The 24418-nt window shown below is 41.3% G+C and overlaps 1 protein-coding gene across 2 annotated transcripts in view; it reads left to right on the top strand.

Moving 5' to 3' along the window:
* The window catches only part of LOC106612187 (caskin-2), a 92623-nt gene that overhangs the window by 28961 nt on the left and 39244 nt on the right, over positions 1–24418 (top strand). For both annotated transcript variants that reach the window (XM_014213164.3, XM_014213154.3), the window contains exon 3: positions 24057–24108. In XM_014213164.3, coding sequence (XP_014068639.2) covers positions 24057–24108 — 52 coding nt within the window. The remainder of the gene's footprint in view (positions 1–24056; positions 24109–24418) is intronic.

The following is a 24418-nucleotide window of genomic DNA, read 5'->3' as shown; positions in this document are numbered from 1 at the left end:
TCTTCTCTGCTCTTCTTTTCTCTCTTCTCTTTCTCCAATTAATGTCAACTCTCCCGGCTCTTACTGACACCTAGCCATAAGCCCCCTCTCTTTCAATATACTGTAACCAGCATCTTCACCCACTGAGCACCGACAGACACTGGACATCCATGGACGTTGAAAAGTAGTTGAAATTGGTTCAGTCCGCCCTGGCCTTGATTTCAACGTCCAAAGATTGTTTTTTGGTCCGGTCCGGAAGCTGCCTTGAAATCAACGTCCACAGACGTCTGGACCGGCCTTAATTTAGCCCAAACATAGACATCCATTATTGTTTTTTTGGTTATTGAGATATGTAGCCGGCCGTGACCGGGAGACCCATGAGGTCTGCGCACAATTGGCCCAGAATCGTCCGGGTTAGGGGAGGGTTTGGCTGGCTGGGATGTCCTTGTCCCATGGGGCTCTAGCAACTCCTTGTGGCTGCCGGGCACATGCACTTCGGTTGCCAGCTGTATGGTGTTTCCTCCGACACATTGGTGTGGCTGGGTTCTGGATTACTCGAGTAGTGTGTCAAGAAGCAGTGCGGCTTGGCTAGTCGTGTTTCGGAGGACGCATGGCTCTTGACCTTTGCCTCTACCGAGTTCGTACGGGAGTTGCAGCGATGGGACAAGACTTTAACTACCAATTAGATATCACGAAAAAGGGGTCAAAAAAGAAGAAGAATGTGCAAAAAAGGATATTGCATAGTTATAACTTTCTGTACTTATTTAGGATACATCACCATGAAGAGAATGACAATCCTATCAATAATAATGCATTCACTTACTGTATTTCAATAACGAAAACAAAAAAATCATATCATAGCTGACAATTTTTTTCGGCAGACATATTTGAATCTTAGGAGTAGAGTTTTGGGAAAACGTGGTCACATAAAAAACAGCAGGAGATTTCACCAAATTCTGTTACCAGTTCTTCCAGTAAATGTGTTTTTGTAAAATTGTCACTGTAAATTCTTAAAAGTAGTGCTTGTGGCATAGAGTTGTATGGTTTGTTGAACTTTGAAATCAAAGATTTTTGTTTGGCATACATTTTAAGGGAAAACTCTGAGTCTACCGTGGAATTGCCCCAAATAGATATTCTAGATACGTCTTATGATAGGATACAGCAGCGTTTCCCAAACTCTGTCCTCGAGACACAAGGGGTGCACGTTTTGGTTTTTGCCCTAGCACTACACTGCCGATTCAAATAATCAACTAATCATCAAGCTTTGGTAATTTGAATCAGCTGTGTAGTGTTAAGGCAAAAACCAAAACGTGCACCGCTTGGGGTCTCGAAGACAGAGTTTCGTTAAATCCTGGGATACAGGGACAATCAATATTCAGAATTGACATCAATGTATAACCTAAAGTCAGATGAGTTATTATCTGAAGTCCCCATGCAGATGTTATAGCAAACTCTAGGTTTTAACCCAGTTTTGTCTGGGTGGTAGTGGCCCTAGTACTATGACATGATATCTTTCTGTGAGATAAAAACCAGACAGCACTGTTTCACCAGGCTTGTTTACAGATACACTTAGGAAAAACAACCCTATTACAACAGACAGACAAACTATAATAACCAGGACAAGTCCAAACAAGAGTCTGGTAGACAGGTGAACTCTCCTTGAACTCTCTCTCTCTTTGTTCTCTTTGTTCTCTTTCTTTCTTTCACTATTTCTCTTTCTATCTTTTCTGGTACTGATGGAGTTATTGTGCTGGAACAAAGCCTGTGCTGCTTGCCTGCAACCATACACAGAGACATGCAGAGGACAATGAGAGGACAATGTCTGTGTCCCAAATGGCACCCTATTCCCTATATACCGTGCATTGGGAAAGTATTCAGACCCCTTCACCTTTTCCACATTTTGTTACGTTACAGCCTTATTCTAAAATGTATTAAAATAGTTTTTCCCCCTCATCAATCTACACACAATACTGCATAATGACAAAGCAAAAACAGGTTTTTAGATATTTTTGCAAATCTATAAACCCCCCCCCCCCCCCGGAAATATCACATTTGCATAAGTATTCAGACCCTCTACTCAGTACTTTGTTGAAGCAAATATGGCAGCGATTACAGCCTTGGGTCTTCTTGGGTATGACGCTACAAGCTTGGCACACCTGTATTTGGGGAGTTTCTCCCATTGTCCTCTGCTGATCCTCTCAAGCTCTGTCAGGTTGGATGGGGAGCGTTACTGCACAGGTCTCTCCAGAGATGTTCGATCGGGTTCAAGTCCGGGCTCTGCCTGGGCCACTCAAGGACATTCAGAGACTTATCCCAAAGCCACTCCTGCGTTGTCTTGGCTGTGTGCTTAGGGTCGTTGTCTTGTTAGACTGGGGCTAAGGTTCATCTTCCAAGGTCCTGAGCGATCTGGAGCAGGTTTTCATCAAGAATCTCTCTCCACTTTGTGCCGTTCATCTTTCCCTTGATCCTGTCTAGTCTCCTAATCCCTGCCGCTGAAAAACTTCCCTACAGCATGACGCTGCCACCACCATGCTTCACTGTAGGGATGGTATTGGCCAGGTGATGAGCGGTGCCTGGTTTCCTCCAGAAGTGACGCTTGGCATTCAGGCCAAAGAGTTCAATCTTGGTTTCATCAGACCAGAGAATCTTGTTTCTCATGATCTGAGAGTCCTTTAGGTGCCTTTTGGCAAACTCCAAGCAGGCTGTCATGCCTTTTACTGAGTAGTGGCTTCTGTCTGGCCACTCTACCATAAAGGCCTGATTGGTGGAGTGCTGTGGAACTCTGGAGCTCTGTCAGAGTGACCATCGGGATCTTGGTCACCTTGACCAAGGCCCTTCTCGCTCGATTGCTCAGTTTGTCTGGGGGGGCAGCTCAATGAAGAGTCTTGGTGGTTCCAAACTTCTTCCATTTAAAGATAATGGAGGCCCCTGTGTTCTTGGGGACCTTCGATGCTGCAGAATTGTTTTGGTACCCTTCCCCAGATCAGTGCCTTGACACAATCCTGTCTCGGAGCTCTACGGACAAGTCCTTCGACCTCATGGCTTGGTTTTTACTCTGACATGTACTGTCAATTGTGGGACCTTATTTAGACAGATGTGTGCCTTTCCAAATCATGGCAAATCAATTGAATTTACCACAAGTGGACTCTAATCAAGTTGTAGAAACATCTCAAGGATGATCAATGGAAACAGAATGCACCTGAGCTCAATTTTGAATCGCATAGCAACGTTTCTGAATACTTATATACAGTTGAAGTCGGAAGTTTACATACACCTTAGCCAAATACATTTAAACTCAGTTTTTCACAATTCCTGACATTTAATCCAAGTAATAATTCCCTGTCTTAGGTCAGTTAGATCACCACTTTATTTTAAGATTGTGAAATGTCAGAATAATAGTAGAGAATTATTTATTTCAGCTTTTATCTCTTTCATCACATTCCCAGTGAGTCAGAAGTTTACATACACTCAATTAGTATTTGGTAGCATTGCCTTTAAATTGTTTAACTTGGGTCAAACATTTCGGGTAGCCTTCCACAAGCTTCCCACAATAAGTTGGGCGAATTTTGGCCAATTCCTCCTGACAGAGCTGGTGTAACTGAGTCAGGTTTGTAGGCCTCCTTGCTCGCACACACTTTTTCAGTTCTGCCCACAAATTGTCTATAGGATTGTGGTCAAGGCTTTGTGATGGCCACTCCAATACCTTGACTTTGTTGTCCTTAAGCCATTTTGCCACAACTTTGGAAGTATGCTTGGAGTCATTGTCCATTTGGAAGACCCATTCGTGACCAAGCTTTAACTTCCTGACTGATGTCTTGAGATGTTGCTTCAATATATCCACATAATTTTCCTTCCTCATGTTGCCATCTATTTTGTGAAGTGCACCAGTCCCTCCTGCAGCACTTCACCCCCACAACATGATGCTGCCACCACTGTGCTTCACGGTTGGGATGGTGTTCTTCGGCTTGCAAGCCTCCCCCTTATTCCTCCAAACATAACGATGGTCATTATGGCCAAACAGTTCTATTTTTGTTTCATCAGACCAGAGGACATTTCTCCAAGAAGTACGATCTTTGTACCCATGTGCAGTTGCGAACCATAGTCTGGCTTTTTTTATGGCGGTTTTGGAGCAGTGGCTTCTTCCTTGCTGAGCGACCTTTCAGGTTATGTCGATATAGGACTCGTTGTACTGTGGATATAGATACTTTTGTACCTGTTTCCTCCAGCATCTTCACAAGGTCCTTTGCTGTTGTTCTGGGATTGATTTGCACTTTTCACACTAAAGTATGTTCATCTCTAGGAGACAGAATGCGTCTCCTTCCTGAGCGGTATGACGACTGCGTGGTCCCATGGTGTTTATACTTGCGTACTATTGTTTGTAAAGATGAACGTGGTACCTTCAGGCATTTGGAAATTGCTCCCAAGGATGAACCAGACTTGTGGAGGTCTACAATTTTGTTTCTGAGGTCTTAGCTAATTTCTTTAGATTTTCCCATGATGTCATGCATAGAGGCACTGAGTTTGAAGGTAGGCCTTGAAATACATCCACAGGTACACCTCCAATTGACTCAAATTATGTCAATTAGCCTATCAGGAGCTTCTAAAGCCGTGACATCATTTTCTGGAATTTTCCAAGCTGTTTAAAGGCACAGTCAACTTAGTGTATGTGAACTTCTGACCCACTGGAATTGTGACACAGTGAAATAATCTGTCTGTAAACAATTGTTGGAAAAATGACTTGTGTCATGCACAAAGTAGATGTCCTAACCGACTTACAATAAACTATAGTTTGTTGACAAGAAGTTTGTGGAGTGGTTGAAAAATGAGTTTTAATGACTCCAACGTAAGTGTATGTTAACTGGGAAGCCAAAATGTTTCCAATCTGGAGATTTAAACAATACTGGAGGATCCTCCAATCGACCGCACCACTCGCCATCGAACAGAACTATACTGAACAAAAATACAAACGCAACATGCAACAATTTCAAAGGTTTTACTGAGTTACAGTTCATATAAGGAAATCAGTCAATGGAAATAAATTCATTAGACCCTTTCAATGGGAATGACGGATCTATAACTTACATTTATTTCTATGTTAATTTGGTCGGGTGCCCAAAAAGTTACATATTGCAGCTTTAAGAGTAATATGTATTTTAAACAGAAATACAATCTCCGACTTCAACTGTAATATTGTATTTCTGTTTAAAATGTTTAATAAATTAGCAAACATTTATAAAAATCGTGCTTTGTGATTATTGAATATTACGTGTAGTTTGATGGGGGATTAAAAAACAAAAAAAAAACATTTTAGAACTGTAACGTAAAAAATGTTGACAAACTGAAGGAGTCTGAATTCTCCGAATGCACTATTGTGCATGACTTTTGACCAGAGCCCAGGGTACACTACAAGTAGTACACTATATAGGGAATAGGGTGCTATTTGGGATGAATCCAATGAAAAGGAAAGAATAATAAAATCATTATAAGATGTAGCTTGTGTACAAGAGTGTATCGTGTATCCTTGTCCACACGATAATCTGCATTTGTCCAAGCATGTTCTAACATGATGATCACTGGAAAAAACACAATGAACTCTCCTTGAACTATTCTTATTGTTGGGATACTGGAGGTCTATGTTTCCATTCGTTCCCCTTGACCTGATTGTGACACGCAGGCTGCCAATCATGGCGATCGATCAGACTCAGAACAACCAGTCCCAGACAGACGGAGGACTCTATCCTAATAATGACTCTAGCTAATCAATGGAGCATAATGAGGCAGAATGGCAATTAGTAAATTGTCAAACTTGCATGGCCTATCTGTCTCCTTCTCCTTGTTTATCTTCCCCTTCTCAGTTTCTCTCGCTCTCTCTTTTATTTCCCTCTATCTCTTTCTCCCTCTCTCTCTCCTGCTATAATAAATATAGGCTAGTAGTTAACTTCACCTATAAATCATATCTTGTATTATTCATTGCGGTCTTAAATCATTGCCGATCACCTGCTTAATCTCTACAGGCCTAAGCACAGCCAGTAAAAACATCACTACTCCCTCTGGACCAATACATATTACTCTGCAATATGTAACTTTTTGGGCAACCGACCAAATTAACATAGAAATAAATGTAAGTTATAGATCTGTCATTCCCATTGAAAGGGTCTAATGAATTTATTTCCATTGACTGATTTCCTTATATGAACTGTAACTCAGTAAAACCTTTGAAATTGTTGCATGTTGTGTTTGTATTTTGGTTCAGTATAGTTCTGTTCGATGGCGAGTGGTGCGGTCGATTGGAGGGTCCTCCATTATTGTTTAAATCTCCAGATTGGAAACATTTTGGCTTCCCAGTAGATTACAACGACGATGGGCAGAGAGTTGTGGATAAAACATTAAGTCGCCACGCTCAACGAGAATAGCCTATGCAACTTCCAACACCTGAAATATGTTGATACATTTACGTCGACATCACCTCGGTATAACTGGAGCAAGACTGAAACGCAAATAAACAACAACACAACATCGTCTCTCCTTGGCAGCTGATTCTGACCGGGCCAAATTACAAGAGCGATTTGTAGGCTATGTTTGTGTTTTTTACTGTCTTTGGTTTATAGCTGCGGATATTCACCCATTCTCACTTTCTCTGTGGTTGAGAATAGGGCATTTCAACACCTCGTGAAGGTGCTCGAGCCACGTTGTTATGATTTCGGCAAATGGGTAGTACAGCAAACCAAAGCCGACGCTTTCAATGTATTGTGTGCGTGTGTGCGTTTGTTATTGTGCCGTCTTAGGCTACTGAATGATCAAGACTTTGATAAACAATTGATAAAGGACATGTTCTCAATAGAAGCTCATTGTCTCTGGGAGCAGATATTAGGCTTGTGTCTCTCTGATTAAAGGCTCCTGTATTTGAAATATCTCTTCTGCCTTCCAAGTGTTCTTCCCGTGGCAGGCCTCTGTTGCTTTCGGGTGTGTGTTTACAAGTCTGAACGTTGCAAAGTGTTCCTCTCTGTCTCTGTGGTGTTAATAGGTCTCTGTCAGTAAAGTCCAGCTGCATCAACAGATCCTCTTCCCCCTACTAGGACTTTCTCTGTTTATACTGACACCATAACAATAACAAGCACACTCACTGGCCTGCCCCTTTTTCCATACACACACATTTTTATATTTACATTTTAGTCATTTACCAGATGCTCTTATCCAGAGCTACTTTCAATAGTGAGTGCATGCATTTTCATACTGGTCCACCACGGGAATCAAACTCACAACCCTTACATTGCAAGCACCGTGCTCTACCAAACAAGCTACACCATGTGCAGGTAAAAGACACGAGGGCTCCGTCTCAAATGGCACCCTTTCCCTAGTGCACTGCCTTTGAGCAGAGCCGAGTCCCTGGTCAAAAGTAGTGCACTATAAAAGGGAATAGGGTGCAATTTGGGACGCTGACAAGGTAGACAAAGAGCTAGCTCCAGAATCTGCACCAGTTTATCGGACATGTCTTTCCTCAGTGACACTGACACGCCTTACTAAGGCGTTTAAGAACCACTGCTAGAACAGTCAACAGTTGTGTGTTTTTATGGGAAATATGTACGTCCCAAATGGCACCCTATCCCTATGGGTCCTGGTCAGAAGTAGTGCACTAGGTAATAGGGTGCCATTTGGGATGCTACCTGAGCTCATGTAGCGCTGAAACAGGAGCAGTTAAATGATGATCTAGACTTGGCAAAACCTTTACATGTTCATTAAATGGCACTCCTGTTATAGTGTTACATCGATCTGCTCTGGACTAGAATGAGACAGATTGAGATGATCTTGTTATATAAAAGAGACAAGTAAGGAAATCACAGTGGCCATGTCTGAAATCTGGCTTGCCTACTACTTAAACTGCTTACTGTACTGTTAAGAATGTACTAGTCCCGTGTAGCTTGGTTGGTAGAGCATGGTGCTTGCAATGCCCAGGTTGTGGGTTTGATTCCCGTGGTGGACCAGTATGAAAATGTATGCACTCACTACTGCAAATGGCTCTAGATAAGAGCATCTGATCAAATGTAAATAACATGTGCTGTTTTGTAAAAATGAACTTAGTAAGAAACAAATAACAGCATGTCAGGCTCATCCTACTGAGAATGTGTCATGCCATAGCGTTGATTCCCAACGTTTGTTCATTTTGGTACAGCTGTTGTCAGACACATGTAGCTCTCGAAATATGATTCTCTTCCTTAATAGTGTGCAGCAAATGTACTAAATGAAAAGCCAAAATGAGTATGACATCCTGGCATTTAAAGCATACTCAATTGTTTTTAATTTCACAAACTATATAAAAAAAAAAATGTTTTGGCTTACCCAAAATGCCTACTATTTAGAATGCAAGTACGGGTATTCAGACACGGCCAGTAATAGAATCAATGATTCTATTTCTACAGAGGAAATGCATATGTGAGCCAACTGTTCTAATCGTTTCATTCAGTTCCATTCAGTAGGAGTTCTGTTTGGCTCACAGATATATCCTACTTCTGGAATAATCTAGTTTCCAGATTCCCAGTCAACAGAGCTGATTCATGACGTAACTATTTTATCCTGGTTTGCCTGGTTCTTAGTTTTGGAGCGCCTGTGTAGCACTGAAAAGGTTTTTGGGATACTAGAGGTCTATGTTTTCATTGGTCCCCCTTGACCATGGTGACACTCAGGCTGCGAATCATGGCGATCGATCAGACTCAGAACAAACAGTCCCAGACAGACGGAGGACTCTAGCTTAATAATGACTCTAGCTAATCAATGGAGCATAATGAGGCAGAATGGCAATTAGGCCATGCAAGTTTGACAATTTACTATCTGTCTCCTTCTCATTCTCCTTGTTTATCTTCCCCTTCTCTGTCTCTCTCTCTCTCTCTCTCTGCATCTCTCTCTCTCTGCGTCTCTCTCTCTCTCTCTGCATCTCCCTCTGTATCTCGCTCTGCATCTCCCTCTATATCTCTCTCTCTCTGCATCTCTCTCTCTCTCTCTCTCTCTGTGTCTCTCTCTCTCTCTGCATCTCCTCCCCCCACTCTCTCTGCTCCCGTCCTTCAATATCCTTATGGAAAGGACAATGTATTGTTCCAATAGAATGTCTGCCTGTATATTGTGTTAGGCTAACTTCTATCCCTTGGTTGAGACATAGCTAGTGCTTTGGTAGCTACACTATATATACACCCCTTCAAATTAGTGGATTTGGCTATTTCAGCCATACCCGTTGCTGACAGGTGTATAAAATCGAGCACACAGCCATGCAATCTCCATAGGAAACATTGGGAGTAGAATGTCCTTACTGAAGAGCTCAGTGACTTTCAACACACACACACACACACACACACACACACACACACACACACACACACACACACACACACACACACACACACACACTCAGTGACTTTCAACGAAGTGGTAGGCCACACAAGCTCACAGAACGGGACCGCCGAATGCTGAAGCACGTAGCGTGTAAAAATCTTCTGTCATCGGTTGCAACACTCACTTCCGAGTTCCAAACTGCCTCTGGAAACAATGTTAGCACAATAACTGTTTATCGGGAGCTTCATGAAATGGGTTTCCATGGCCGAACAGCCGCACACAAGCCTAAGATCACCATGCGCAATGCCAAGCGTCGGCTGGGGAGGTGTAAAGCTCGCTGCCATTGGACTCTAGAGCAGTGCAAACGTGTTCTCTGGAGTGATGAATCATGCTTCACCATCTGGCAGTCCAACGGACAAATCTGGGTTTGGCAGATGCCAGTAGAACGCTACATGCCCAAATGCATAGTGCCAACTGTAACGTTCGGTGGAATAATGGTCTGGGGAATGCTTCCAGTGAAGGGGAATCTTAACGCCACAGCATACAATGACATTCTAGACAATTCTGTGCTTCCAACTTTGTGGCAACAGTTTGGGGAAGGCCCTTTCCTGTTTCAGCATGACAATGTCCCCGTGGACAAAGCGAGGTCCATATAGAAATGGTTTGTCAAGATCGGTGTGGAAGAACTTGACTGGCCTGCACAGAGCCCTGACATCAACTCCATCGAACACCTTTAGGATGAATTGGAACGCTGACTGCGAGTCAGACATAATCGCCCAACATCAGTGCCCGACCTCACTAATGCTCTTGTGGCTGAATGGAAGCAAGTCCCTGCAGCAATGTTCCAAAATCTATTGAAAAGCCTTCCCAGAAGAGTAGAGGCTGTTATAGCAACAAAGGGGTGACCAACTCTATATTAATGCCCATGATTTTGGAATGAGATGTTCGACGAGCAGGTGTCCACATACTTTTGGCCGTGTAGTGTATAATTTTCCCCCTCTTGGTAGGCAGTGAACTGGCACTGCAACTCTTCTGTACAAGGCTTAGGCTACAGTATAATCACATTGCCAGAGAGCCACAGGGATTTTGTGACTTCTCCAGGCTTCCAGCCAGCCCTGAGACTCAGTCTGCCCACAGTCATGCCAGCCAGCCCAGCACCACTTAGTGCTATCACCTGCTCTGGTGTTTGGCTGGCACTGCCTGGCTGTGTCCTTATATAGGCTGTATGCTACTGTATATAGGCTAGCTACGTGTAGCATTTTAGGTTAGCTACAGTGCATGCAAGGACATAGCATATTTTCATAAGTAAGGACAACGTCGTCTTAGCTGCTTTGCCTGGCTGAATTCTGAATTTTCTGATCTTCTTGTTAGTGTCTGACCTTCAGTTTCGTTTAGGCTGAAAGTTCTTCATTAATTCACTCAAAGGAGAAGGTATCCTCTTGCTACCTCATAATCCAATCAAGGTGGTTGAGTTGAAGAAATTGAATCTGCAAGAGATATGCAGCAAGCCTGAAGGACGGACCATGTTGTTAGAGTGGCTCAGAACACTTCTTAGACCCTGAGATCTTACAGGTGCTACATCATCTTTTACATGGACTCTTTAGTCATATCTGGATCAGCATATGGCTAAGACTCTGTATCAGGCTGATATTCAGCTACAGCTGCTCTTGGAGAAGGTTCTTATAGAACAGGGGTTCCCAACCTTTCTCCGCATCGCAGACTGGAGCAGATCCAGAACCAGTTTTGCGGACCGGAGAACACCCATCAATCTAGCTTTAGGAAGCTGGACCTGGACAGATTCTTGAGGGCTGGTTGGAAAGTGTTTCATCTTTTAGTAGGCTAATCAGTGAAGTTCGATTGATTTGTTAGTCATGTCAATATCAGGAAGGTGTTCCTAATGTTTGGTATTCTCTGTGTAGAAAGGCCTCTGTCGTTTCTGCTTTTGTGGTTTTTCTCTTCCTTAAAACAGCAGAAACCGGAATGGATGTCTGTGTGGTTTACTATGTGGCCAAAGAAAGCCATCCAGTCTATTTTCTCAAACCGTGTGTGTGTGTGTGTGTGTGTGTGTGTGTGTGTGTGTGTGTGTGTGTGTGTGTGTGTGTGTGTGTGTGTGTGTGTGTGTGTGTGTGTGTGTGTGTGTGTGTGTGTGTGTTGGAGCATATGTTTCTTTAGCAAAACCGCCATAATAGAGTCTCAGATTCTTAGTGTGAATGGAGACGACGTTAGACATGAAAACAAGGAATTTGAGAGAACCTACAGAGGCCATACCAAGGCCATACATCCAGGCAGCCCTTCTGTTGTGTACTGTTATTGACCCTGACAGGGCAGCTCAGACATACCCTTAAGGCAAAGAAAAGGGCAAAGGTCAACTGTCTGAGGGCTGCCTGTCTACTTCAGCTGCAGAGCAACAGTTGGGTGCTTCAGTGCTAAAACACGTTTCTGTAGCTAGGCTATCCAGTTTGTTCATAATGCGAGAGATCCTTTTCGATCTTTCAGCCTTACGCTGTGCCCAAATGGCACCCTATTCCCAATAGTGCACTAGTTTTGGTCAAAAGTTGTGCACTATATAGGGAATAGGGTGCCATTTGGGATGCTACCTTGGTTATTTTTTTTGTCTACCCACCTGACAGAGAATGCTGTAGGTCTGAAAAGAGAGATGAATGGATAAGAGGGATACTTCCGTTTCTTTCCAATGGGTTTTTCCACTCTCTTTCTGCTCTCTGTCAATGTGCCATGATGTTTCAAAGAGTTCTGTTTAAAGATCAAAGTACAGAGATATATTTTGTCCAGCTCTGAACACATTTACACCTGTCGTTGTGTATTAAAAACCACAAGGCAGATGATGACAATGATGTATTATAGGCTAGTCTACTAGAATAGTGTAGGGACATAATATGCTTAACATTTTCTGCAACATGTGTTATGACTAGGGCCAATTGTTTTTGCTGACCACGTATCCTGGCAAAGGAAAAACTCCCTAGTTGAGAAACACCCAGTCACTGTAGCCCTATGCAAATTATTTTCTATGATTTCTTTCAATGTGTGGTTGTAGACATGAATTGCATCTCTATGGCTAGTCTCTAGGCTACAGTACTCCTTGCAGGGGCCCCAGTGGTCTGACTGTTTGTGGTGCCCAGTGCTTTTGTGTGTGTGTGGGTGTTAGTAATGTGCTATGCCGTGTTTACAGCCAGGCATTTGCATGGAGAGACACTGGAAACCAGTGATCTCTCTGCTGCGCCAACATAAAGACCGTGGGTTATACACACACACACACACACACACACACACACACACACACACACACACACACACACACACACACACACACACACACACACACACACACACACACACACACTAGGCTTGGGCGGTATCCAGAGTATCATACCTTGAAACCGACATTGTGCCTTGCCGGGATATTCTGTAATGCCGGCACTGAACACAAGGGGGCGCTATTTTCGAACCCCACTGAGCCTCTGTAATCCCATAGCAAATGCTAGTTAAATGCAAATGAGCGCTTTGCAAACATTTTATACAGTCTCTGACATAAACTATTTGCAGGACAGACATCTCAGCTCATAAAGTTATACAAGAAACTCAAAAAGCTACTCACAGTTTGCACAACACAAATATTAGATCCAGGAGGGGATTCTCTTCTGTTACCAAGAGAAGCTTCATTTTTGCAAGAAGCTAACCACTTAGCTAGATCATTAGCTACTAAATTAGCAAACAAAATGCACAATTGCGGAGCATTTAGCACATTTTTTACAGTTAATTTAATAGATATATAAGATATCTAGCTGGCAAACATTGAGTTATGACTAACATACTGTAACTAGATCACCTGGCGTGTGCTGCACAACAGTGAGTGAGTCACAAGGCTCCGGGTCTCTCGTCTTTGTGTGCTTGTAATCAAACACCATGTGACAGGGGACTACCGGTAAGCTTCATAATGAAAAATAATATGACAGGTGTAATGAACAACTCAATCTGCTTTATCTCCTAACGTATTGCACAAGTTGACTGCAGGAATTTAAAAAGTAGCTACAAAAAAAAAAACGTTCAACGTTATTAAAAAACAATCCAGTGGCTATTACCAAATCTCTAGGTATACGGTATATACCTTATACCGGCCAAGTCTGACACACACTCAGCCTTTTAGGTGAGGTGATTGAAGGCCAATGACGCTTGCCTGGGTTACATTTCACTGTCTTGTTATGCTCTACTGTTTTGGGTGCCATCTCTGTTGCCCTGTTGTAGCCAGTAAGTTATGTATTCAACAGACCTTTTTGATGTTGGATTTCTATTGCTAGTATGTGGGGGCATCTCTGTGTGTGTGTGTGTCTGTCTGAACCCCCTAGTGTTAAACACACCTGCAGGCCATGGTAAAAGAGTGGTTTTGTTGGTAGGGTTTTGCGTTACAGATTATGATATTGGGCGTGTGGTATGTGGGGCACTATAGGGGGAGAGACGGACAGACACACACAGTCTGTCCACATGCAGTAATTTACTGTACTGTGATGTCAGCCACAGTCCACCAACTTTTATTGAGAGGGAAGCAATTGTTTTCAGAGAATGAAGAGAGGGAGTGGATGGAGGGATGAAGAGAAGGAGAGGGGTTGACAGAACACAAGATAGATAGTCATTGATAAAGGGAGGGAATGTGTGTGTGAGAGAGAGAGATGAATAGAGGGAGAGAGATGGAGATGGTGGTGGAGAGAGAGAGAGAGAGAGAGAGAGAGAGAGTAGGAGGTGGTGGTGGAGAGAGAGAGATCAGGAGAGAGAGAGAGTAGGAGGTGGTGGTGGAGAGAGAGATCAGGAGAGAGAGAGAGAGTAGGAGGTGGTGGTGGGTGTACTATGTCTGGAATGTTAGCACATGTTTGAACTAGAACTCTATAAAGGCTCTGTTTGTCCTCTCACTGTCATCAGTTCAGGCCCCACTTGGCAAGCTGCCCAGTGTGTGTGTCTGTGTCTGTCAGGGTTGAGGTTCTTTCGGAATTTAATTCAATTCAAACCATACATTTGAATTGAATTTCAATTGACTACACCCCACAGGAAGCAGAATTTGAATCGAAGTAAATCAAATTTATTCAAAGCGATCCAAATCAATTCAACTGAGACATGAAACTTTTATCAAAAGGATCTGCCACTTATTAATGAATAGAATACTATTACCATTTCAAATATTAGTTTGATTATAACTCAGATGTCAGAGTTTTTTTTATTGTCATGAGATGTTAGATTGTTCCCTTTCATACTGTAGTGTTTGATCTAATGCATACTGGGGAGAAAGAAATCTGATATTTAAAACATTAAAGGAGTAGTTCACTATTAAATAACTTGATGATAGATGCTTCCTCGCCCTAAAAGTAGTCTATGTGCCGGATGAAACTGTATTCGATGGTTTAGTTTTCTTTAAACAGCCATTACAAACTCCAGCTACCTTTAGCTGCCGCTAGCTAAAAATCGATTGTAGTGGGGCACGTGAGCATGATTTAAAAAAAGTATGTCTAAATCACCAGAAATCCACTCCATTTTTTGTTTTATGTTTCTTAAAGGTGATTTGGCCATTTTAAAACAAAACATGCTCACATACCCCATCAGTTCCATAGATTATTAGCTAGCAGTGACTAAAGTTAGCTGAAGTTCGTAATGGCTGTTTTAAAAAAATTAACCATGGATTACAGTTTCTCCTGGCCCATAAACTACTTTAAGGGTGAGGCACCATCTAACATCATTTTGGAAAATAGTGAACTATTCGTTTATGAATCATGAATTATTATACACAACCCACAACATGTTTTTAGAATATTTCCAGACCACTTTGTAATTATTTAAAATAGTTTTAGGAGAATGAGTTTTAAACCATATGATGTGTACAGTGGTGGAAAAAGTACCCAATTGTCATACTTGAGTAAAAGTAAAGATACCTTAATAGAAAATGACTCAAGTAAAAGTGAAAGTCACACAGTAAATTACCACTTGAGTTAAAGTCTAAAAGTATTTGGTTTTAAATATACTTATGTATCAAAAGTAAAAGTATGAATAATTAAAAATTCCTTATATTTAGTAAACCAGACTAGAGGTCGACCGATTATAATTAGGGCCGATTTCAAGTTTTCATAACAATCGGTAATCATCATTTTTGGACACCGATTATGGCCAATTACATTGCACTCCACGAGGAGACTGCACAGCAGGCTGACCACCTGTTACGCGAGTGCAGCAAGGAGCCAAGGTAAGTTGCTAGCTAGCATTAAACTTATCTTATAAAAAACAATCAATCTTCACATAATCACTAGTTAACTACACATGGTTGATGATATTACTAGGTTAACTAGCTTGTCCTGCATTGCATATAATCAGTGTGGTGCCTGTAAATGTATCATCTAATCACACCCTACTTCGCCAAACGGGGGATGGTTTAACAAAAACGCATTTGCGAAAAAAGTACAATCGTTGCACGAATGTACCTAACCATAAACATTAATGCCTTTCTTAAAATCAATACACATAAGTATATTTTTTTAAACCTGCATATTTAGTTAAAAGAGATTCATGTTAGCAGGCGATATTAACTAGGGAAATTGTGTCACTTCTCTTGCCTTCATTGCACGCAGAGTTAGGGTATATGCAAAGGTTTGGGCCGCCTGGCTCATTGCGAACTAATTTGCCAGAATTTTACATAATTATGACATAACATTGATGGTTGTGCAATGTAACAGCAATAGTTAGACTTAGGGTTGCCGCCCGTTCGATAAAATATGGAACGGTTCCGTATTTCACTGAAAGAATAAACGTTTTGTTTCCAAAATGATTGTTTCCAGATTTGACCATATTAATGACTAACGGTTCGTCTTTCTGTGTTTATTATATTATAATTAAGTCTATGATTTGATAGAACAGTCTGGTAGGCGGCAGCGGGCTCGTAAGCATTCATTCAAACAGCACTTTACTGAGTTTGCCAGCAGCTCTTAGCAATGCTTGATCACAGCTCTGTTTATGACTTCAATCTTATCGACTCCTGAGATTAGGCTGGCAATACTTAAGTGCCTATTAGAACATCCAATAGTCAAAGGTATATGAAATACAAATGGTGTAGAGAGAAATAGTCGACGCGTCATAATTCCTATAATAACTACAACCTAAAACTTAACTGGGAATATTGAAGAACTGGGAATATTGAACCACCAGCTTTCATATGTTCTCATGTTCTGAGCAAGGAACTTTACATGGCACATATTGCACTTTTACTTTCTTCTCTAACACTGTGTTATTGCATTATTTAAACCAAATTGAGCGTGTTTCATTATTTATTTGACACTAAATAGATTTTATTTATGCATTATATTAAGTTCAAATAAAAGTGTTCATTCAGTATTGTTGTTATTGTCATTATTACAAATATATACAGTTGAAGTCGGAAGTTTACATACACTTAGGTAGGAGTCATTAAAACTCGTTTTTCAACCACTCCACAAATTTCTTGTTAACAAACTATAGTTTCGGCAAGTCGGTTAGGACATCTACTTTGTGCATGACACAAGTAATTTTTCCAACAATTGTTTACAGACAGATTATTTCACTTATACTTCACTGTATCACAATTCCAGTGGGTCAGAAGTTTACATACACTAAGTTGACTGTGCCTTTAAACAGCTTGAAAGATTCCAGAAAATGATGTCATGGCTTTAGAAGCTTCTGATAGGCTAATTGACATCATTTGAGTCAATTGGAGGTGTACCTGTGGATGTATTTCAAGGCCTACCTTCAAACTCAGTGCCTCTTTTCTTGACATCATGGGAAAAACAAAAAGAAATCAGCCAAGTCCTGATTTATGTAGTCCTCTGGTCTGGTTCATCCTTGGGAGCAATTTCCAAACGCCTGAAGGTACCACGTTCATCTGTACAAACAATAGTACGCAAGTATAAACACCATGGGACCACGCAGCCGTCATACCGCTCAGGAAGGAGACGCATTCTGTCTCCTAGAGATGAACGTACTTTGGTATGAAAAGTGCAAATCAATGCCAGAACAACAAAGGACCTTGTGAAGATGCTGGAGGAAACAGGTACAAAAGTATCTATATCCACAGTAAAATGAGTCCTATATCGACATAACCTGAAAGGCCGCTCAGCAAGGAAGAAGCCACTGCTCCAAAACCGCCATAAAAAAAGCCAGACTACGGTTTTCAACTGCACATGGGGACAGATCGTACATTTTGGAGAAATATCCTCTGGTCTGATGAAACAAAAATAGAACTGTTTGGCCATAATGACCATTGTTATGTTTGGAGGAATAAGGGGGAGGCTTGCAAGCCAAAGAACACCATCCCAACCGTGAAGCACGGGGGTGGCAGCATCATGTTGTGGGGGTGCTTTGCTGCAGGAGGGACTGGTGCACTTCACAAAATAGATGGCATCATGAGGAAGGAAAATTATGTGGATATATTGAAGCAACATATCAAGACATCAGTCAGGAAGTTAAAGCTTGGTCGCAAATGGGTCTTCCAAATGGACAATGACCCCAAGCATACTTCCAAAGTTGTGGCAAAATGGCTGAAAGACAACGTCAAGGTATTGGAGTGGCCATCACAAAGCCCTGACCTCAAGCCTTTAGAAAATTTATGGGCAGAACTGAAAAAGTGTGTGCGAGCAAGGAGGCCTACAAACCTGACTCAGTTACACTAGCTCTGTCAGGAGGAATGGGCCTAAATTCTCCCAACTTATTGTGGGAAGCTTGTGGAAGGCTACCCAAAACGTTTGACCCAAGTGAAACAATTTAAAGGCAATGCTACCAAATACTAATTGAGTGTATGTAAACTTCTGACCCACTGTGAATGTGATGAAAGAAATAAAAGCTGAAATAAATCATTCTCTCTTCTATTATTCTGACATTTCACATTCTTAAAATAAAGTGGTGATCCTAAGACAGGGAATTTTTACTAGGATTAAATGTCAGGAATTGTGAAAAACTGAGTTTAAATGTATTTGGCTAAGGTGTATATGTCTTCGCCGTGTGTGTAGGTGGCAGGGAAGTCAAGCGCAGGAGAAACCAACTTGGTATCACTGGAGTTGTTTTAATAAAATAATAAACAAACAACGAACTCCAAAACCAAAATGTACATAAATTAACATGGGCAACAATACCCGTAGCTCACTACTACAAAATACACGACACAAAATAACATTCAAACAATCTCAGACAAGGACATGAGGGGAAACAGAGGGTTAAATACACAACAGGTAATGAATGGGATTGGAAACAGGTGTGTGTGAAAACAAGACAAAACCAATGGATAATGAAAAATGGATCAGTGATGGCTAGAAGACCGGTGACGTTGACCGCCGAGCACCACTCGAACAAAGAGGGGCATCGACTTCGGTAGAAGTCGTGACAGTATATAAACTTCCGACTTCAACTGTGTGTGTATATATAGTGTGTGTGTGTGTGTGTGTGTATATATGTGTGTGTGTGTGTGTATATATATATATATATAAAACACGATTAATAGGCCGCTTTCTTTTTATATATATATATATATATATATACACACACACACACACACACACACACACACACACACACACACACACACACACACATATATATATATATATATACCGGCCGATTAATCGGTATCGGGTTTTTGGGCCCTCCAATAATCGGTATCGGTATCGGCGTTGAAAAATCATAATCGGTCAACCTCTAAACCAGACGGCACAATTTTCTTGTTTTTTTTTAATTTACGGATAGTCAGGGGAACACTCCAACAGTCAGACATCATTTACGAACGATGCATTTAGGTTTAGTGAGTCAGCCAGATCAGAGGCAGTAGGGATGACCAGGGAGGTTCTGTTGATAAGTGTGTGAATTGGACTATTTTCTGTCCTGCAAAGCATTCAAAATGTAACAAGTGCTTTTCGGTGTCAGGGAAAATGTAAAAAGTATATTATTTTCTTTGGGAATGTTGTGAATTAAAAGTAAAAGTTGTCAAAAATAGAATTAGTAAAGTACAGATACCCCCAAAAAACGACTTAAGTAGTACTTTAAAGTATTTTTACTTAAGTACTTTACACCCCTGCATGTGTTAAATAAATAAGCCTTTTTAATTTCATTTAAATAAATTCAACATCCTTTAATTCAAATTAAATTCAAATTCTGCTTCCTGTGGGATGTGGCCAAATTAAATTGTTTAAAAAATGTAATTGGAAATAAAGAGCAATTCACTACTCAATTCAGATTTGACCCTAACTTTTAAATTGACCCCATCCCTAATGTGTGTGTGTGTGTGTGTGTGTGTGTGTGTGTGTGTGTGTGTGTGTGTGTGTGTGTGTGTTAACACATTGTCTTGTCTGGCCATTAGATTTGGTCCAGAGAAAGTGTTTAGTGGAACACTGCCCTACATTTGAACTATCCTGTCGCTGTAGAAGCATGAAATCATCATACATGAATGGCTGGCTTATATGACACACCTCATTCATACTGCCGTTAAGAAAATATGATAACCTTTGGTTGGGTTTAGTATTATGGGTCGTCCTATAGCAGTTGGTGAGACAGTAACCACATTGACAGGGTGAGTCATATGGAGGAGGAATTTGGTTAGTATTCAGATGGAATAGAATAGAAGTTCTCTGTTTCAATGATTGAAACCAATGCTAACAGAGTTTTTCTGACAATCAATCTATTCTACTGTTCACTACTTCTCCCACTCTACTGGGGGACAGATTCACACTGTGATGTGTGTGTGTGTGCGCATTCTTGTGCATGGTCCATTGAGGAAGACAGAGAGGCCAGTGGGCCAGGCAGAATGGTCCCTGCCGAACATAAGGCTGGGTTTGGGCTCAGTGAGGCTGGAGCTGGGGTCTGAGAGCAGGGCTAGCAGAGAAGTCTATGCCCAGAGAGAGAGAGAGGCTTCAGACGAGGTGGGAGACCCTGCAAACGACCCTGGAACTAGAGCTGGGGGGTAGAAAGTAGGACTGGGTGTAGGACAGCGGAGGTGGGACTGGAATGGAGGAATACGGATAACGTGACTAAAATGATTCGCTAAAGGAAGACTGAGAGGAGAAGGCATGGGGCAAGTACTGTCGTTCACCAGACACTTGCACCCAATACCTGTAGACAAGGTTATGGGGCAAGTGGCAATGTGTCTGTGGGGTAAGTCAACTATTAGGACAGTCAGCCTGGTCAAAGATCTGTATGGGCTTTAGCCAATCAGTTCCTCTGACTATTCGTATGTACAGTCACATCCCAAATGATTGGCACCCTTGATAAAGATGAGGGGAAAAGACTGTATAAAATAAATAATACAAATACTGAGCTATATTGTATGCTCCATTTTTTTTTTTTTTTTTTACATTATATTATTTTATACTAATACAATTTCTCAGCTAAAGAGATTTTGTTTAACAAGTAATAACGAAACTTCTCAACAAGATAGGTGTCAAAATGATTGGAAACCCTGTTTTCAATACTAGGGCACTCTCCTCCTGCGCTGAGCCTTTTTATAAAATGTTTTATGAGATTTGAGAACACATTGGGAGGGATATTAAACCATTCCTCCAAACAGAATATTTCCAGAAAGAAACAGCCCCATAACGTCAAAGACCACTAGGCTGTACACCAATGGTCACCAAACGGTCAATCTTGATTTCTAGTTGATCACCAAACATTTTTGTAAAAAAAACAATGGTAAAGCCTCGCTTTCCTATTTTAATCGCTTCGTGCTGTTGGTAGTAGGTGCACTTGATTCAGCAGCCGTAGCACCTATAGGCCTCACGCTGGCCAATAAGATAACTCAGATCATCCTGTTTGCACAGTTTCCTCGAGCCATAGACTGTAAAAAGAAGCCTCGAACGCACAGCAAAGGTGATACTGTGAGATTTCAAGACTTTTTTAAAGCCATGACTAGAGAGACTCAATGAATACAGCAAAGAGCTGCTGTTCTTATGGGTAAGTTCAGGAGGGACGGTGAGTCTGGTGAGAGGCAGCCTCACTACTGCTCCCTCCCTGCCCTCAGACTGACCATCAGATGCAGGCCATTAGTCCAGGAAAAATTGAATAAAAAAATATTATGCTCACTCAGCTGTACTCACAAGTAATAAACTCAGCAAAAAAAGAAATGTCCCCTTTTCAGGACCCTGTCGTTCAAAGATAATTCGTAAAAATCCAAATAACCGCACAGATCTTCATTGTAAAGGGTTTATACACTGTTTCCCATGCTTGTTCAATGAACCGTAAACAATTAATAAACATGCATATAATATAATTTCTAAATGGTCTGAGAATAACAACATTGGCAGTGCAATTCATGCATAGCCAAGTTACAATGTGTTGGGCCTATAGCCTACTGCACAAACCTCATTGATACAGAACTGTTTTTAATCGGTTAATGTTGCACACGCTTACTTTTTTAAAGTCATGTTTAAAAAAATCTGAGCTGTAGATCTCAGCTTGCATTTTGACTCAGAAAGTGATCTTGACTCAGAATAGGTTGGTGACCACTGCTATACACTGAGTGTACAAAATATTAAAAACACCTGCACTTTCCATGGCATAGACTGACCAGTTGAAAGCTATGATCCCTTATTGATGTTACTTGTAAAATCCACTTTAATCAGTGTAGATGAAGGGGAGGAGACAGGTTAATCCTTAAGAGTCTATTGACACACCAGTGAGTCAATCTAAGTAACATAATAAAAAAAATCTCCATAAAAATCCTTCAGTTTAAGCTAGAGAAATCAGTTTTTTTTTTGCATGGGCTCAATCCACATCTGCCTATGTGGAGTTACAGAGGTGTTTGTTAGATCGTCCCAAAAATCGGTCATTTTACAAAACATCTGTAGCGTCTGAACGGTTTGGCCTACAAACTATTATGAAGGGGAGACTCTCACGAACACAATGTTGTTCTCTGTTTTGCTCTACGACTCCCCACAAGGGTCACGGGATTCGTCTGAAAAAATATATATATTTTTCCTGAGCTTTCTTTTATCTCCTAAATATAGGACAGACACTTCAAAACCTTATTCCTCATGATAAAATGTTTTACTGTATTGGTTGCCATTTATGAATGTGTTATTCAATGCACACCCCCCTTTTGCACTCAGAACAGCCTCAATTCGTTGGGGCATGGACTCTACAAGGTGTTGAAAACGTTCCACAGGGATGTTGGCCCATGTTGACTCCAGTGCTTCTCACAGTTGTGTCCAATTGGCTGGATGTCATTTGGGTGGTGGACCATTCTTGATACACATGGGAAACGGTTGAGCGTGGGTATATTTTTTGATACCTAAAGGGGTCGTAAAATTCAAAATCAAATATCCAAGTGTTCCATGGTCTGACCATCTTAAAACAATTCGATATGTTAGCTTCGTAGACACCCCACCCCCACGCTCAACCGTTTCCCATGTGTATCAAGAATGGTCCACCACCCAAATGACATCCAGCCAATTGGACACAACTGTGGGAAGCATTGGAGTCAACATGGGCCAACATTCCTGTGGAACGTTTTCAACACCTTGTAGAGTCCATGCCCCAACGAATTGAGGCTGTTCTGATGGCAAAAGGGGGGTGTGACTCAATATTAGGAAGGTGTTCTTAATGTTTTGTGCACTCAGCATATGCATCCTTCTTGAGTGAGAAAGTTACAGACGCACAAATATTGTACCCCCAAGACATGCTAACCTCTCACCATTACATTAAAATGGGAGGTTAGCATTTTTGGGGGGGTATGATATTGGTGCATCTTTAACTTTCTCACTCATCATTATTTACGAGTAATTCAGGACTATCCGTAATCATGGTAGCATCCACATTAATGTAGGAGTGTTTAGAAACATGCTCTATTCTTATTTACAATAAAAGCGACTCCAAAATGACACTACATGATTTACCATTCATTTCTATTGGGCACAAAATAATCTGAAACAAAACCAAAACAAACAGCAAATGCCTCCAAGATTGCGTTCTAGGAATATGGGACCAAATACTAAACTTTTGACTACTTTAATACACATACTGTATGTGAATTTGTCCCAATAATTCTGGTACCCTAAAATGGGGGGGACTATGTCCAAAAAGTGCTGTAATTTCTAAACAGTTCATGAATGAAAATAGCCTCAGATTAAAGCTGACAGTCTGCACTTTAACCTCATAGTCATTGTATAATTTCAAATACAGATGTGTCACTGTCGCTATACTTTTGGAGGTCACTATATAATCCACATTTTATGTGCATACAATATAGCTCAGTATTTGTATTATTTATTTCATACAGTCTTTTTTGTTCATCTTTATCAAGGGCACCAATAATTTTGGATTTTACTTTATATTTGTTTGGAATTGTAGCAGATAAAAACGCCAGAGAGGAGTTTGCTTCAGCAACAGATCTGGAGCCAGACTAAAAGCCAAGTAAGAAGGTTGAATTGGTGTGTTTCATTTTCATAGGGAATTACTGAGATTTCATTTGTCAGCTGGCAAATTTTTGTCATAATACCATATGAAATCGAAGAGAGAGAGAAAGAGTTTGGGGAGCATCCTCCAATGATTCTGACTTGTTATTTCAGGAACGAGTGATGGAGAAAAAAGAGAAATGTGCGCAGAGACCTTTCCATGATGGAAGCTCACTAAGGCATTCTGTTGAAAAGACAAATAGGTCCTTATGATGTTTTTCCTCCCTCCCTCCCTCCCTCCCTCCCTCCCTCCCTCCCTCCCTCCCTCCCTCCCTCCCTCCCTCCCTCCCTCCTTTTGTTTTTCAGAGTTGCTGAGTTCCACAAAGAGGCTGAACATCAACTATCAGGACTCAGATGGGTAAGACATCAGTGTGTGCGTTCGTTAGGGTTGGGTGGTATCCAGATTTTCATAACTTTATACCGTTCCTGTACCATACCAGGGTATTCAGTATTACCGACAGTGCACACAAGGGGCGCTATTTTCTATTTTTTTAGCCACTTGATTTTTTTTGTTGTTAGCCACTTAGCTAGCAAGTTAACAAACCAAATGTATAGCTGGAACCCTGAGCTGGGGATAATATGACCTGGCGTATATTTCAGAATACCCCAGTATACGGCATACCGCCCAAGCCTAGCAAGCATTAGTCTTTGTTTACTGAGGTGCGTGA

Source organism: Salmo salar, chromosome 01, assembly GCF_965601325.2.
Source record: "Salmo salar chromosome 01, fSalSal1, whole genome shotgun sequence".
NCBI lineage: Eukaryota > Metazoa > Chordata > Actinopteri > Salmoniformes > Salmonidae > Salmo > Salmo salar.
This window is presented reverse-complemented; position numbering and strand designations above follow the sequence as displayed.